Raw genomic sequence first — 17996 nt, 5'->3', positions numbered from 1 at the left:
AATGTCTGAAGACTTCATTTTAAGCCAGGTATTACTGATAGCTTCCTTCAGAGCTGCCTTATTTTGGAGCATGCCTGAGACCGGAAAAAATAAAAGGAATTCTATTGGTTCTGATATGTTTCATACACAGGAGACTTGGATGACTCTGTCAATCCTTGTTTTCTGTGACTCTATCAGTGGGAAATATCTATCAATGGCCTATTTGTTCTGCATTATTTACATAAATCAACTCTGTTTTTTAGAGAGTTTGAATTCAAAGGCTGTGTAAGATGCAAAATAAGTAGGGAATGGACCCTTAAAGGTAATAGAGCTGAGAAGGATCTGAGACTTATTTGCAGGCACCTTGAAGATCTGAGAAGTGGGGGGAGGGGAGTATAGCAGCGAGGAGGAAAGTAAACATTTAAAATAAAATCTCTTTGTCTTATAATTTTTCATTATTTTATGTTGTCCTACCTAGGATTGAACTATATGACAATTCCCAGATCAATCTGTAAATTTTTAAGTAAATTTAACCTGGCTTTAGTAGTTCTATCATCTCAGTGGTTAAACAGATGATTAAATGCATTTATGAAACTGTAATTTAGAAGAAAATAAATTTTGCATTCTTTTGTTTGACCTTACAAGTGTTAAGGTAAAGAGAATTTTTAAATGTTCATGATATTAACCAAAATTCTAAAAAAGTAAAAAAGTTGAATGGAGAGATTTAAAGGAGTAAAACAAAAGAGAATGCTGTGTAAGAATTTCATTTTAAATGTTTTTAATGCTTTCAGAAAACACACAGTTTCAGTCTCCTATTAACAATTTTGACCAAATAACCTTTTTTCTTGATGATTTTGTTGTCTTTGGTTGTAAAAATTTGGTGTCTTTCTTAGAGTTCTAAAGAAAACAGCTCATAATTCATTTTTTTCAGATGTGGATAGATTGTATATTGGTCTAAGTACATGTGTATATACATTCAGGTCTTTGTACTAAATAATAGTATCTGGAGATCATCCAGTCATTTGTGTGTAAAAAATGAGGAAATCGTTTTGTTTTGTTTTGTTTAACTTCAAGAATAATATGCTACTCCTGGAGCCATGCAGCATGCTGCCAGCGTCCTTCACAATGAGGCATTTGTTGAGTTACAGGGAGGTCAGAGTTGTGGGCAGTTCCTGACTCCCTCGGTTTGTTTTCCCGTAGGTTTTCTGGGGTCACTGCATCAACGCCTTGGTCCACTCCCTCATCCTCTTCTGGTTTCCCATGAAGGCGCTGGAGCACGGTAACGGCTTGATTTCCACTGTCAGCAAGTAGCTTTGCAATCCCTCTCCTGCCAGTTGTTCACATTTTTTTGCCCAGTTCTGCAGACATAGAGATCATAAGAACCAAATCTGAGAAGAAAAACATACCTAAAATCCAATGAGCCCTCATCTCAGGTTTATAGCTCGTAGGTTTCATCCACTCTGGCTCTGAAAACCCATTTTCTTTCCAGTTGCCTGGAGAGCTTAAATCCTAGGAATCCTAAACTTTATTTTTAATAACTGTTTGAGTCAAGGATCTTGAAGGAAAGTACTGTACTATAATGAGACATGGATGCCTCTTGTCTCTGAGTTTGAAATTTTTTGTTAATTATTTGGGCTTTCATTTTCCAAGCTACACAAACCTTAAGCAGAGTAACTCAAATCTTTTAAAAATTTAATCTTAACCTAGTTTCCTGAGTCTCCTCTCCTTGGCATATACTTTTCAAGCAAATGTTTAAAGTGTGTTTAAGGACATAGCTCCCGATGAGTTGTAGTCTACCCTACAGCTAGATGTTTGAGAAAAGCCACTGACTCCGCATGTGTGCACACTTCTCAATACATCCAAATGTTGCCTCTCACAGAGACAGCTTTTAGTCTCAGAAAACAAAAAGGTATCACGAGAATGCTACTCTTTCATCCCTTTCAAATAGTGATAATTCCCCTGGGAAAAATTACTCCAAATGTTGACTAGACAAGGCCTTTGATTGTTCAGAGACCCAAAGAATATAAAGTTTCCAAGCTTCTTTGTTTCTGTGTCGATGTGTTCTGTGCTTCAAGCAGAAATGATTCATCCTCACTGATATTAACCTATTAAATCCTGACAGATAAAATGCATGCACTGCCAATTTATTCTACCCTATGACCTATTCCTTCCATTTCCTCAGACCTTACATTCAAAGCCCTCTGTGGGGCCCTTCGAGGGTCCCTAAGTGTCTAGATCAGAAAATAAAATTTTTTGCTTCTATCCCCACCCCCAAAGGAACATTCTAGTGTGATCATTTTTGTTTATCTCTAAAGCTTTCCTGTGATTCATCTTTATTCAGTGTGGATTTAATTTATCTTGAAATGATTTCGTAATGGGTTTACGAATATAAGAGTGTTGGGTATGGTTTGTTTCAGTGGCTCTGACAATTTAGTGGTAGAAGCAGCCATCATTTTATTAGGACTGACTGCAGATGGGAAGCAATATGTCTGATGAACATCAGGACAATTTTGGCAACTGTTCTTTTGTCCCTGAGCCCAGCTGTTTGTGCTTAAGAAGAGACAGTAAATAGTGCAGGTTGACCACAGTACTACCACCAGACCCAATACCCTTATCATGTAGACATTACACTCTGTTTCGGTCTGAAGTGCTTGTCTTTGGACTCTGAGAAGTTTTACAAGGTGGTCATTTACTTACCTGCTTCGAAAGGAATTAATATGGCCCCATTCTGCAGTAAAAACATTGGTTTTCTAATCCCGGAGCTATGATTATGTGGTATGAGATTGTGGCTTATAGTTTATGGTGGAATTGCTGTAGATTTCTTTACGTAAATCCATTCATTTTCTTCATGTTCTATGTTTAGAGGATAGACTCCCAACTGTTACTAATTTACATGATGTATTATCAAGTGAATTTCAAGCTAGCTTCTGCTGCCCTTATTTGCTTCCCTCAAATTCACAATTTGCCTGACAGTCAGCCAATAGGGTGATTTTTTTTTCTTATTTCTATTATTATCATCATCATTGATGTCATCATATGGTTATATTTATTAAGGCTTCAGCATTGAGGATTTTTTCAGTTGTGTTGTAAACAATAACCTATTGAGTGAAATAGTTTAAGATTAAATAAATTGCAAATATTAGTTGACTTCCTCTAACAAATTGCATGAGTATTTTAGAATTAATTGCTAAATTCTCACTATTAGTGCACAGCAAAAATGATTACATCATTGCTCATTAACCTTATTAATTCATGTAATATTTATGTCCAAGACACAGTAATAGATTCTAAGGGTATTAGGAATATAGATCAGTGGGGTCTGATCTTCAAAGAGTTTGTAGTCTGATGAGGGAGATTATATTCACAAATGGATAATTCCAGCACAAGGTATAAAATAACTGTTTCATGTAAAATACAGATAAAGAGCTATCAGATTTCAGAGAGCTGAGAAAGAGATGCCTTTCATTTGGGATTATTAATAGTTTGTTAGGAGAGATAACATTTAGGCTTAGCCTGGAAGTCAAGTACGATTGAGATGTGCAGGAATGGAGGGAGGAGCCAGACAAAGTGGGGAATTTTAGGGCAGATGTGGAAAGTTGTGAGAAGTTCATTGCTTCAAGGGTGGAAGATAATGAAAAGTTTTAGGAAGCAGGCAAAAGCTGGATTACAGAGGGCTTTGAATGTGAGGTTAAGAAACTGGGACTTAACTTTTTAGGAATTGAAGAGTCAATATGGAATTTAGATCAAGGAGAGTGTTATCAGAGCAATTTGAAAAAATTAATCTATCATGTGACTGATAGAAGGTGGATGACTAGGTGTGTCTCTGGGTATTCCAGGGGAGAGCTTAAGGAGGGTTAAATCCAGAAGACGGGAATATGTGTATTGAAGAGGAAACATGTTTTGAGAACTTATTTATTCAGCAAAATCATGACGTATCTATGATGGCCTGACAGTGAGTACAATAGATATAAACTCAGCCTATCTTGCCCTCTGGGGGCTTATAGAAAGTCAGAGTTGATGATCAGGAATTATGTAAATAATGTTTTATTACTGGCATGCTGTGTCTACAGACTGCAGGTGGAGCTTGTAATACAGGGATACAACCTAATCTAGTGGGTCAAGCAAGAATCTTCTCCAAGGAAGTAATATTTAAGTTCTTGAAAGATGAGAAGGGCGTGATCAAGTGGGGCAGAGGAGTTGTAGGAAAAGGTGGGGAGAAAGTATTCCTATCCAGGACCAAGCAAGCCCACAGGACCTGCACTGCAGAGGAACCTGAAGAGGCCATCAGCAGTCCAGCTGACCCTTGAACAACATGGGGCTTAGGGACGCTGACCCCTAGAGCAGTCAAAAAACCACATGTAACTTTTGATTTCCCAAAATGTATTTACTAATAGCCTACTGCTGACTGAAACCTTACCAATAAAATAAACAGTCAATTAACACCTGTTTTATATGTTATATGTATTGTATTCATGCAATAAACTAGAGAAAATAATGTAATTAAGAAAATCATAAGAAAGAGAAAATACATTTACAGTTTTTATTGAAAAAATCCACATATAACTAGACTCACGTAGTTCAAACCTGTATTCAGGGGTCAACTATCTTTCCAATGGGTGGGGTTGGGGATGGGGGCTGGACTCTAGACTTTATTCAGCCTGTCATGAGCCTTTCCAGACACTGAGTGTCCCTGGCCTGGACAGTAAATGTCATTGGCACTCCCCTCTTTCCCTGCCTTTGTGCAGCTATACCCAAAACGTGTCTCCACATATTTCCAACTTCCTCTCTGGGATCAGCACAGCACCCCTTGTCAAGAGAGCTATGGCACGGAGGGAGGGATCGGGGAGGAGTATGGGTGGTGGGAAGGAGTGGCTGGAAAAGGGGGCAAAGAAGTTAGGTGATGGTAAGATCACAAAAACCCAGGTGAGGACTTTTTCTCAGTGAAGGGTTTAAGGTCACAGAGTTACATGGTGGAATTTGCACATGTAAGATTGTCAAGAGAGCATGGGGTTATTGTAGGGTGTGAGGAGTCATAGAGAAGTCAGTGGTAGAAATCAAGAAAGTTTGCAAGTTTGAGAAGACTGATTGGATTGCTTGTTTATGTGTACTGATTTACTTCCCTAAATATACATGAATTCTGTTATACTTAGAATTGCCATTTAGAAGAACGTATTCATCCCACCCCCAAAGTAGCATAGGAACATGGCACCAATTTGAGACAACCTGGGGCACTTTTGAAGCATTGAAGGGGATCTTGGTCTAATAGAAAGTTGCCTTTAGGCCTCTCCCTACCCTCCCAGTCCTGCCTGAAGCTGTCCCTCAGACACTTGCCCAAACTCAAAGCCTAAGGAGTTTTGCCTAACTAGGCACCAAGGTCACAAGGGTAGCTTCATGTCATTGTTTCATACTATGTGGGTTGTGTCATAAAGACGGTGAATTTTACCGAAATTCTCTCCTCACTGTCCATGGTGAGAGTCTTAAGTACATGTCAGTGCTGTTCACTTGGGCACATAATTGTTGGGAAGAAATATTTTTCAGAAGGTGTGAGTACATTGTTCATTCCTTAGAAAGCTTCCAAGAATTTTGCTTTGCTTATTTTTGCATGGTTTTGGATAACTTTACAAAGCACTCCTTTCCTGATGGAGTTTGTGATGATTCATTTCAAGTTTCAAAATAAATTTTTCCACTCAAGCAATTCAGTAAATCAGATTTCTTCCAACCATCACAACTTTATGGTTACTCCCATGGCCTGCCTGCAGCTCCCACCCTTTGATCTGAAAAGTGAATATAGTTTAAAACCAGAGATGTCACCTTCACAGGCACTGAAATTCATCAGGAGCCTTGGTTTCAGGCCACACTTAGGTTTTCCACTGGTGTATTCCGTCTGCATATTTGAGCAACCCTTCTTGAAGAGGAATGTGGTTATTGGCAAAAGAATGTAAAATCAGTTTTCATTTTTAAAAAAGGAAATTTTCCGATTTTTCTTGATGAAATTTAAGAGGGAGGTGATGGGAAAGAGACTACTGAATACTTACGAGCAGAAAAATTTTTCAAAAAAATGTGTTCTCGATTGCTCACAGTCCATACCCTTAGAACCATTCCCACCCACTTTCAGAAAAAAAAAAAATACCATATGGATACTTATTGTATTGGCACTAATTAAGCAACAAGGTTTTTCAACATTTTGGAAGAAAGCTATTTTATACTTTTTAATAAATATGCTACTGGAAGATTAGGCATGTTTTATAAACTGAAATAATGCACGTGCATAAAATGAAACATGGTATACTCTCCATGGCATTATTGGGTCATTTTAGCTTAAACTGTTTATGACCTAAACTTGTTACTATACACTTGGCTATTTTATATCATGTAAATCCTGATGATTTGCAATGTTTTACATTAAGCACAATTTGAGCAAGGCCACCATTGTTCTCTGAAGTTGCACCTTCTTAAACTCAGCATTCACTCATTAAAAAGAAAAAGACAATGATTATGTTCTTTATGCCAGGCCAGTACCGGTTTCTGGGCATACAGTCATGTGTATAGCAGGCACATTCCCTGCCCTCATGGAACTTACAGCTAGGGAAGGCAAGATTGCACAATGAGAAGTATTGCAAAAGAAAAAGGTCAAGGTCAAATGTATGTATTCCAAGGAAAGCTGACCTGGTCCCATTGAGTTTTAAGACTTTCTTCCTGGAGGATGTGACAACAGAGTTAAAAGATGAGTAGCATTGAGCCAGGTAAAGAGTAGAAAAGGGTTGTGGGATAGCCTGGTTGAGAGTGTGATTTCAAATGCAGAAGGCATATGTGGATGGCGGTGGGGAACACAGTGGTGAGATTCAGATTGCTTTGGGATGACAATGATGGAGACATTAGTCCTCCAAGGCTTTGTGGGATTTGTGAGTCTTTGTATTATAAGTTTAATGGAAGCCACTGATAAGCAGAGAGCCATATTTCTGATTTATTTTAATGTAACCACACTGGAAGGATCATTGTTGGAGTCCAGGTTGGCTGCTGCCTGGTCTACTGTAGTGACAACAGCAGTGGAGAGAAGTAGAGGGATTAAAGGGCTGCTTTGGAGGTAACGTTGGAAGAATTCAATATTGCATCAATGAATACTTCCCTAATCTACCCAATTGTAATATATTCTAAACCCTTCAAAAGAGTGGGCTGTTGCAGTCACAAAGTTTACCAACAAAATACTATATTTTCAAGTCAGGTACATGAAACCACAAATTGACATTTTGTTCCCCTTTAAGTCACTGACCATACTGTGTACAGATTTTAAAAGATCTAAAATAAAGAAGATCCAGAGATGCACATTAAATGCTAAATGAAAAAGAAAAGGGGAAAGTAGCTCCACGTGGTCTGCCATCTGGAAAAACCTGCTGAGAGGCCAGGGCAGTGCGGAGGACATTCATAAAATCCTGCAGCATATAAATGAAGTGAGTGGAACTTGCTCACTAAAAACTAGAAAGACAGGGCACTCTAGGAGCTTTTTGATTTATACAAATGAAACTACAGCTTATAAATCTAAATTACTAGTATAATACACTTAAAATAAGACCAGGTTTCCAAATTCAAAATATATTTTTTTTTCTGTTTTGGTGTGCCCTAAACACAGTGGACTGGTAGATACATCTCTGGAGATGTCCTGGCCACACATCTATAGTACTGTTGTTTGGAAACACGGTTTGGTTGGAAGGGCCATTATTTCCATTCTGTTAAACATTTCTTATGTTTCAGTGTCTCTTTCAATAAACTCCACATTACATGTATTTTAAAAAGTTGGATTTAGTGTAATGTTATAAGAAGTGTGAGCCAGAGTACCCAGATTTGACCCTTATAACTTTATCAAAAAGTTGAATCAAGGTATGTTAGCCAGGGTAGGAATAGCTGCTACAACAAACAATCCCAAATCCCAGGGGTTTACCCAGTAAAGGCTTATTTCTTACTCATGTCACCACCAAATGGAGGACTGCATTGTTCATAGGTATAGTTACCATATTTTCTGTATTTTTGATGCTCTGACATTTGGAGCCTTGATCCTGGAGAGACTATCCCTCCCAGGGTTAACAAATTCCTAGAGAGAGCAAATTACTTCCTTGCAAGATACAAAACAACCAGCCTAGACCCCTTACCCCCACCATCTCCTTTATCAAACTCCCACACACCACGCCAATATCCTCCTGACATAAATCCTAGGGCCAGGAACCAGACAACTATGGACTGCCCTAAACCCAGTGCCTGCAGAAATTATTAAACTATTTAATCCTAGGCTAACACAGCATACCTACCCTGCCTTGTCCATTTCCTCCCTTGAAATCTCTAATAACAGCTCTAGGCCATGCTTTCCCCTCTGCCTCCTTGACCAATTCTGGTGCTTCTCCATGTGGCCCTGCATGGCGTCCTGTGCCTCCTGTTTCTGGGGATCTGTAAGTAGAAATTTTTTCCTTCTCGACCCTCATTTCCATGTGTGCATGTCTGACCGTGCCTGAGTAAAATAAAACCTGGCTCCATTTCAATACAATGGGACGCCATTGAGTGCATGGCCCCTGAGTTTACCCTCAGCCTTAACACTGTAAGGGAGACAATCAGGAGCAGGAGAGCTTGTTCTTAACCATCTCCAGCAGGAAGTGAGCCATCACTTCTGCTCATGTCTGAGTGGCAACAAGTAGTTTCAGGGCTCAACTGGGTACCAGGGACTGGGGAAAGTTATTTAGCTGGGCATCCAAGAATAAGCAAAGAGTCTGTGGCCTCATGAGGTGGCTGTTTGACATTGGCAATTGAGTGTACTTTCCATCCTCTTTACTTCCTTTTAAAAATCTATTTTTAGTAAACAAGTGAAAAAAAATATGGAAATTTGAGTTTCATATTCATCAGAAATGGCCATAGAGAAGAGAAAATCTAGCAAAAGGCTTATATAACCAGGAACTTAACCCAACGTTGGTTATAAATGTAATTATAATCACTAACACTTGAATAAACTCTACCTTTTATAGATTCTTTCCAATATTTTTTACTACTCTTTACAGAGAAAGGAAAAAATAAATTTTCTCTTCGTGAAAACATAGTGTTGGAAGCAGAAAACCTCGTTTCAGTTATTGTTCAGGCAGTACAAGCATTTGAACAGAATGGGTTATAAAAGTTTGTAAATTTGTTATGTGAAACTTGGAATACTTTTTCACTGTTGAGATTAATCTAAGAGTAGCTGGTTGGCATTGTACCTCCTCTGAACCTCTGGAGTCTTAAAAGGGCCCAGAAAGTGAGGTCGAGAAAGGCAGCCTGATAATATTCAGGAATTGGGGCTGCTCTGAACAAGTGCTTCTGAAATATCTCTAAGCAGAAGCGCAGGAGAGGGAAAGCAGGAGATGCTGGGCATCTGCTCTCCAACCCAAATTCTTGGCACATGCCTCGATGTCAAGGGAATGGTGCCACCTCCACCTTAATTTTCCCCACCGAGTCACATGTGCTCAAACTGCCTGTGATGGTTAGTTCATGTGTTCCATGGATTCTTACTACATTCAAAATACACCTATAAATCCACCCCATCTGTTTTCCTGATTATTAAATCCGATCCTCTCTGACTGTACTGTGCTATGCTATAACGTTGTCTTCAAATTTTGCTTTTTGTCAAAACCGTTTCTGAGTAGATTTTTGTGGTTTAGCTGGGTAATGAGGTAATGTTTTTAATGAGCATTTAATTGAAATGGCATCTTTATAAATGTCATCAGCCTAGCCCTTCGGAATATTCTGAAGTAAGTTCCTTGATCATTCTGTCTGTTAGGAAAATGAGACATACTTTTCTCACAAACCCTGGGTTTTCCCCGCAATTATTTTCAAAGAGGCTTTTGCATGCAGCATTTTGGGCTGCCACTGCTAATGTGGAGAGCTATGTGGTTTTGTCCCAATTGTCCACAATAGTCTGTGTTAGTGACTGTGTTTCTAAACCTCATTTGGCTAATCCTTCATTATGTTCTATCCAACCAGATTCTGCAAATAATATCAGCCTGGGAGAGCCAGCTTAACCACTTCTGTGGGTCAGTAGATCCTGAAGCCATAGCATTACCTGGGCCTCTAAGAGACATACTGGCTGTAGGCAACGCCCTCCTCTCTTTTCAGCCCTCAAAGGAGTGAATCTGATCCTGGATTTGCAAAAGACTGACATCTCAGATTGTTCAGTTAAATGCCAACTGTTCTTAATGCAACAGGCAGTTAGTTACTCCTTCTTGCCCCTCCTCTTGCTGGTAGCCTTTGTGTGCTAATGATGGGTTTGGTCAGGCTGGTTAACATAAGGAAACAAAGGTTTGGTGAGATCACAACTCTCCACATGCACTTTTGGTGGATCTCTTTTATAGGGACCTTCTTAGAGCCTTGCAGAGCTTGGCCCCTGCTGACCTCAAGGCCTGGTACTTACTAACTCAGCCCCACCCCCACCTCAGCTGCTCACCATCCCATTGGGTCAGGATGGAGTCAGGCTGGAGTCCCCCTCCAGGCCTCTATGCAGGCTGATTCCCTTTTTTCACCGGAATTATTCTTTCCCTTCTCACTGCCCCCTTCCAAATATCCATCTATCCCATCCCATGCTGCTTTGTCTGAAGTAATGTTCTTACTACATTTACGCAGATGGGGTTGAATAATGTTTGGAAGGCTGGCTTGGGGAACCTAACCACTGACCTTGGTTTGGGGGTTCTTTTTCCTTTATAAAAAAAAAAAATCATGAGAATTTTCAGTATCTGACTAAAATTAAAACAGCTAAACTACAGGAAAGATATTTTCCTGACTAGAGTGTTGGAATCACCACAGTACTGTTAACATTAAGCAAAGTGGGAAGAAATAATTTGGCAGCTACAACCTTTAGGAGTAAACCTGGACAATCAAAGCAGGCTTTTCCAGCCTGGGGTTACCAGCGAGCTGTAGCTTATTAATGCATTCATCCACAAATGATTTGGTAGGACTTCTGATCTCTCCTTCAGGGGTATGCTATTGGCAAGTTTTAACAAGGAATGATGCCCACAGGGATTTGCCTCTAAAACATCCTATATAATAAAGATGTAATATGCAAATTGACTGTCACACCCTCACACAAGATGGCCGCCCCCATGTGGTCACAAGATGGCCACCACAAGATGGCCGGCAGGGGAGGGCAGTTGGGGGCGACCGGGCCTGCAGGGGAAGGCAGTTGAGGGCAGCCAGGCTGGCAGGGGAGGGCAGTTGGGGGCGACCAGGCCGGCAGGGGAGGGCAGTTGGGGGCAATTGGGCCGGCAGGGGAGCAGTTAGGAGTCGATCGGGCTGGCAGGGGAGTGGTTAGGGGGTGACTAGGCTGGCAGGCAGAAGTGGTTAGGGGCAATCAGGCGAGCGGTTGGGAGTCAGCAGTCCCAGATTGTGAGAGGGATGTTCTACTGCCAGTTTAGACCCGATTCCAGGATCAGGCCTAACAGAAGTCGGACTTCCCCCAAGGGGTCCCAGATTGGAGAGGGTGCAGCCTGGGCTGAGGTAACCCCCCCCCCCCATGCATAAATTTTGTGCACCGGCTTCTAGTTTGAAATATAACCTGTAAGAGAGCAATCCATTCCATGGGAATTTCTGAGCCAAGGTGTACAGAATGGTAACTTGTGACTTGTTTAGAAGATGCATCTTTTCAGAGGTGCTTGGCATGTCCCAAACCTCAAGTTGGTTTGGGAGTTCCTCCTCCAAGGAATAAATTATTTCCAGATGATATTAGTTTTACTAGGGCAGGAGACACTCTTTCCTAAGCAGAACACTAAAATGTAATGATGAGTTATCCTTCTGAAATGATGAACTAAAAAGTTAGGTTAATCCTGTCTTCATTAACAGTTACTTTAAGTGTATTCAAATAACCTCAAAGTCAACATTTTATTTAATGCCAGTAGCACTTTGCTATCATGACAAGTTAGAAATTAATACATAATAAAATTTTAGAAGCTACATTTGGGAAGTATCCTTTAGTTTCCCCACATCTTCCTTCTGCGCATGCCAAACTGCCCACAGAGTGTTCAGTGGTCTTCAGGGTCTCCAGGGAGGCTCTCTCTTCCTAAGTGAGCCATCAGTCCTGTTGGTAATCAAAGAGTTTGCCCCTTTTGAGGGCCACCAAGCATTGAGGGATTTTTGAATTAATTGAAATATAAACAAGTATAGCAGCCAGTGGCTACCATATTGGACACAGCCTACACACTACCAGTGCCACCCTTCTGGGAAGATTGCTACAATCATTTCCACACCGGCATTGCACTTACTGTTACTCCAGTTTGGGTAGTCCAAGATCTGTTCTGCCATAAAAGCTAGACTATTTCTTTAAGAGCATCCACTCATACCAGTTTACTCCCTGTTCAGAATCCTCCAGTGGTTTCCTATCACAATCTTTATATATAAAAGCCTAAGTGACCTTTACAACCAAACGACTGGAATGACCAGTCACTGTGACACTCACTGACGACCAGGGGGAAGACACTCACCCACTGGTGGCTAGTGTGCTCCCACAGCGGGAGCGCCACTCAGCTGACCAACCTGTCCCAGTGGCCCACCAGCCCGGTGGCAGCCACTCACTCCCTCAGTAGTCCTACAGGTCCAATCTCCGGAGAACGGCCCAGGAACTGACAGACTAGCTCCGTCGGCACAATTCCGACAGTGCTGCCGGCCTCCTGGAAGTTGGCCTTGGACACTGTGGCCGCTTCCTCTCCCTAGACGCTCCACAAGGAAGGAAGGATATAAAAGCAGCCACCAAGTGGCTCCCAACAACCGCCCAGAGGGCTGATCGCGTCCTGGCCTCCCCACCCGCTTCAGGACCCCACCTGTGCATGAATTCATGCACCGGGCCTCTAGTTAACAATAAAACCCCAACTCCTTGCCATGGCCTACATTAATTTGCCCCTTCTAAGTATTTCCGAGTTTCACCAGCCAAACTGGTCTTTGTGATGGTCTTTGAGCTCATCTATGTGTCTATATTCAGACTTTCGGCAATTTCTCTCTGCTTGCAATGCTCTCCCCTTAGATATTCATTTAACTCACCCCTTCATACTGCTCAGATCTGCTCAAATGTTACCTTCTCAAAAAGATTTTTCCTGAACTCCCTATCTAAAAGAGCAGCCTCTGTCATGCTCTGTTCTATTATCCTGCCTTATATTTCTTTTAGAACTTTACTAGAGGCCCAGTGCACGAATTCATGCAAGGGTGGGGTCCCTTGGCCTGGCCAGTGATCGGGGCTGATTGGGGGAGGGGGGGACGGCTAGCTGGGGGGAAGGGACCAAGGGAGATTGGCCAGCCATGGGAGGTTGGCTGTGGGAGCGCAATGACCACCAGGGGGCAGTTCCTGCATTGAGCGTCTGCCCCCTGGTGGTCAGTGCACGTCATAGCAACCAGTTAGACCAGTCATTTGGTCATTCGGTCGTTCAGTTGCTTAGGCTTTTATATCTATAGATATCTATAGATTATACCTGACATTTTATTGCACATGTATTTGTGTTTATGTTCTGGCTCCCTCACTATAGTGTGAGCTACTTGAAGGCAGGGACCTTGTCTCCCAGTTCGCATAATAGTACCTGGCATAAAGTAAACTTTAAATAAATATTGGTTGTATAACGAAAGAATAATGTTACCTCTTTCAAGGCTATAATCTATATTAGAATCAAATAAATGTTCTCCTGTCTAATCTCAAGTGTTTCTTTATTGAGGCATGCTTTTAAAATGTCACATTTAGCCCTAGCTGGTTTGGCTCAATGAATAAAGCATCAGCCTGCAGACTAAAGGGTCCTGGGTTCAATTCTGGTCAAAGGAATATGCCTGGTTGTGGCTCAATCCCCAGTAGGGGGTGTGCAGGAGGCAGCCCATCAATGATTCTCTATCATCATTGATGTTTCTATCTCTCTTTCCCTCTCCCTTTCTCTCTCAGTCAATAAAAATACATTTAAAATAAATAAATAAATAAAAATAAAATGTCACATTTATTATTAAAACAATCTTAGGGCCAGTTACTGAAAAGTAAACCCCACAGTTTTGAATAGCTAATTGGGGTAATACATCAACTTGTTACCTTCTTGTATAATTTAGCCTCTCCCTTATTTTTTGAACCTTTCCCTTCTCTCTTTTTTTTTTTAATCCTCACTCGATATTTTTCCATTGATTTTTAGAGAGAATGGAAGGGAGGGGGAGAGACAGAGAGAGATAATGTGAGATAAATGCATTGATTGGTTGCCTCCTGCAAGTGGCCCTGTCAGGCCAGGGTGGAGCCTGAAACTGAAGTAGGTGCCCTTGACCGGAATTAAACCCAGCACCCTTCAGGCCATGAGCTGATTCTCTATCCACTGAGCCAAATAGGCTAGGGCTGTCTTTCTTCCCTTTTAATGAAATCCTACCTAAGCTTCTAGTCTCTCTTTAACACCTCCTTTTAAATTCTATGGTCATTTCCTCTCTCTCTCTCTCTCTCTCTCTCTATATATATATATATATATATATATATATATATATATATCCTCTTAGGATAACCCTTATGTTCCCTACTCTAGAATTAGGAATAAGGGCATGCCCTGGCTCTAGGTTCAGGGTTCCAGGATTACCAGATTCTACCTGTGACTACACTTGATTATTATGGTGTTTTAGAAAACTAAGCAGATTTTAATTCTTTTTTTAAAAAGATATATTTTATTGACTTTTTACAGAGAGGAAGGGAGAGGGAAAGAGAGTTAGAAACATCAATGAGAGAGAAACATCCATCAGCTGCCTCCTACACACCTCCTACTGGGGATGTGCCCGCAACCAAGGAACATGCCCTTGGCCGGAATCGAACCTGGGACCCTTGAGTCCCCAGGCCGACGCTTTACCACTGAGCCAAACCAGTTAGGGCAGATTTTAATTCTTTAATAGGATTCTTCAACAAGCAGATGGGTAAATCCCTGAGCCCAATTATGTGTGGGTTGAAAATTTGAACACAAAAACTCCTATATACTTGGCCGGTAGGCCACAGGTCTGAATTTGAGCATAAAACAAAATAAAAGGAGATTGGCCATTGGCTGTGCCATTCAAAAAAACCACTCCTGATCTTAAAATAGGCTTTGACTCCTCTGGATAAAAAACAGCATTTTCACATTAGGCTGACTTGAATTAGACAATTCTATTTTGTTTGCTTCATTTGGAAAAAATACACGAAAATAATTCAGAATCACAGACGTAATTTTGGAAATGCCTTTATGTGTTGACAAATATTTCCAAAGTTTTGCTTTTACATTCTGAATAAAATAGACTGCAGTGCTGTACTCCGGAAGTTAGTAGTAACTTCTTTGTTTTTCAGACACTGCGTTGGCCAACGGTCATGCCACAGACTATTTATTTGTTGGAAATATTGTTTACACGGTAAGTTTATTTCTCTGTGTACTGAGCCATTCTTAAATAGCACAGGTGTGGACTCTGCTTCTCAAAACCCTTTATATAAAGCCGTTCTCATTATCATTTATTTCAGATCTTTAAACTATATATTTTAGAATCCTTAAAGCTCAGAATGGTTGTGAAATGCTGACCTCATTTTCTGGTGAAGATTAAGCAGGGTCACGGTTTCTGCGCAATGATAAACAGATTTCCCCATTCTTTAAATGACCATTCCAGGTCTTCCTATGTGGGGGTTGGGGGGAGGGGAACGAGGGGAGGGAGTGACAGTGAAGAAGCTGATTTCTCCCAATTCTTCCAAGTTAAATAAAGAGCAAAATTAACTTGTACTTGTGAGAAGACAACCATTAACATGAGGGCTTTTCTTGAAGTAAATCTGTCTGTATTCCCTAAAAGGAGCCCCTAGCGAATTAGCACCTAGGTCCTAGATGGCACTTGCCCAGTGCAGCTGCCTTGGAGGAACTGCCTCTGAGAGGGTACTTGGGATGCCTCCTGGAAAGTAACTAACGCAAAAAGGTAACACCTCTCCCAAATGCCTTTCTTTCACAGTATGTTGTTGTAACTGTTTGTCTGAAAGCTGGTTTGGAGACTACAGCTTGGACTAAAGTAAGTTTTCTCTAGAATTATTTCTCTATTTACTCTAGATATTTTCCCTGGTATGATACTTTTTTTTAAGCCTTGGAAAAACAGTAAGCAATGTCCAACTGTCTTATTTTATTTTGCATGTAAAAATGTGGTTTGATCTTTATCAGGGCAAATTTGCCAAAAAGGAGAATTTTTAATTTCTGTAACTTTACCACCAAGAGATATATGACCACTTTGTTATATGACTTTCTAGACTTTGTTCTATGTGTTTTTAAAAGATATGCATTACAGGACATAGAGCTTTGTCATCTTTTTCACTTAAAAATACATTACAAACACTTTCCATCCCTTGGGGTATACTTCTACAAAATCATTGTTCATTATTAGAGTATTAAATCTTACCAATATTCCATCACTTATTTAATTAGACCCCGTTTTAGACATTTTGTTTATTTCCAATGTTTGGAGATTATACCATTAGTTTCATGATTTTCTGTCACTGCTGTTTAAATAGGCTCCTAATTCTGTGCTGAGACAATGGGGAAGAAGTGGGAGATTAATGTGGAAACAGGGAATCTCTTAAGAAACAATGGCAGTTAACACAGGTGGGAGGGATGGTGGGTTAGCCTGAGACTTTAAAGGAGGAGGTAGTAAGAAGTCTTTATTGGGGTGACATTGGTTCACAAAATCATACAGGTTTCAAATGTGTAACTCAGCAGAACATGATCTGCATACTGTACCATGCACCCACTGTTGCCATTTATCACCCCTTTGCCCACCTGCACCTACCCTCACCACCTCCTTTTCCCTCTGGCTATCAACACACTGCTGTCTGTGTCTGTGTTTCATATGTATGTTTTTTGCTTAATCCCTTCACCTTTTTTCATCCAGTCCCCTACCTCCCCACACTTCTGACACCTGTCAGTCTGTTCCATGTATCCATTGAGTATTATGATATTAAGAGGACAAATAACAAATAATTCACAACTCAGTAGATGGTTAAAGGGGCTTCGTAAGATGTAATATCCATTCCAGATTTTTTTAAAAAGTTACAGTATTTGGAAAATGAAAAGAACAATGTCTCAAAATGATAAATAAAAACATATTGTTTGTTTTGTATGTTCAGTGTTCTGTTATTAAACTAATGAGACCTTGTTTTATATAGCTCCAAATTGGAGCACCTGGTGAGGAATGAGATGGGCTTTCTAATACTATGGGTGGATCTAGAGCAGTGGTTCTCAACCTTTCTAATGCCACGGCCCTTTAATACAGTTCCTCATGTTGTGGTGACCCCCAACCATAAAATTATTTTCGTTGCTACTTCATAACTGTAATTCTGCTACTGTTATGAATCGTAATGTAAATATCTGGGTTTTCTGAGGGTCTTAGGCGACCCTGCTAGCGGTTCTCAACCTGTGGGTCGCGACACAGGTTGAGAACCGCTGCTGTAGAGCCTAAGACCATGGGAATACACAGATATTTACATTACGATTCATAACAGTAGCAAAATTACAGTTATGAAGTAGCAACGAAAATAATTTTATGGTTGGGGGTCACCACAACATGAGGAACTGTATGAAAGGGTCATGGCATTAGAAAGGTTGAGAACCACTGATCTAGAGGAAGATCAGCTGTGGTGGCCAAATCACCTTCGTCTTCAGGGTAGTTTGGAGCCACTAGTCACTTGAACTCATTGTTAAACTTTTGGAGACAAGGAAATAGAAAGGTTGAATTCTCCAATGACTTCAGAGTCATCCGAGTTCCCATAAGGAAGGCTAGCTTGGACACAGAGGCTGTGCAGCTGGTGGAGTCAGGTGGCTCTCCCATGCCAGTGGGGCGGCCCTGCCTGAGTGTGTGTTTTCTTCTGCAGTTCAGTCACCTGGCTGTCTGGGGAAGCATGGTAATCTGGCTGGTGTTTTTTGGCATCTACTCAACCATCTGGCCCGCCATCCCTATTGCTCCAGATATGAAAGGACAGGTCAGTGCTACTAACTGTGAGTGGACTTCCTGTGTCTCATGAAATGATCCTTTTC

The 17996-nt window shown here is 40.8% G+C and overlaps 1 protein-coding gene across 3 annotated transcripts in view; it reads left to right on the top strand.

Annotated features, from left to right (window-relative positions):
• ATP8A2 (ATPase phospholipid transporting 8A2) overlaps nucleotides 1-17996 on the top strand; it is a 700434-nt gene that overhangs the window by 519564 nt on the left and 162874 nt on the right. For 2 of the 3 annotated variants that reach the window (XM_080660782.1, XM_080660783.1), the window contains 4 exons: nucleotides 1180-1258; nucleotides 15287-15348; nucleotides 15928-15984; nucleotides 17834-17941. In XM_080660782.1, coding sequence (XP_080516908.1) covers nucleotides 1180-1258; nucleotides 15287-15348; nucleotides 15928-15984; nucleotides 17834-17941 — 306 coding nt within the window. The remainder of the gene's footprint in view (nucleotides 1-1179; nucleotides 1259-15286; nucleotides 15349-15927; nucleotides 15985-17833; nucleotides 17942-17996) is intronic. The other variant, XM_080660784.1, reaches the window with a different exon arrangement.

This window comes from Plecotus auritus (assembly GCF_963455305.1).
Source record: "Plecotus auritus genome assembly, chromosome: 3".
Taxonomy (NCBI): Eukaryota; Metazoa; Chordata; class Mammalia; order Chiroptera; family Vespertilionidae; genus Plecotus; species Plecotus auritus.
Note: the sequence above shows the minus strand (reverse complement) of the source record. Positions and strands in the feature narration are given on the sequence as shown.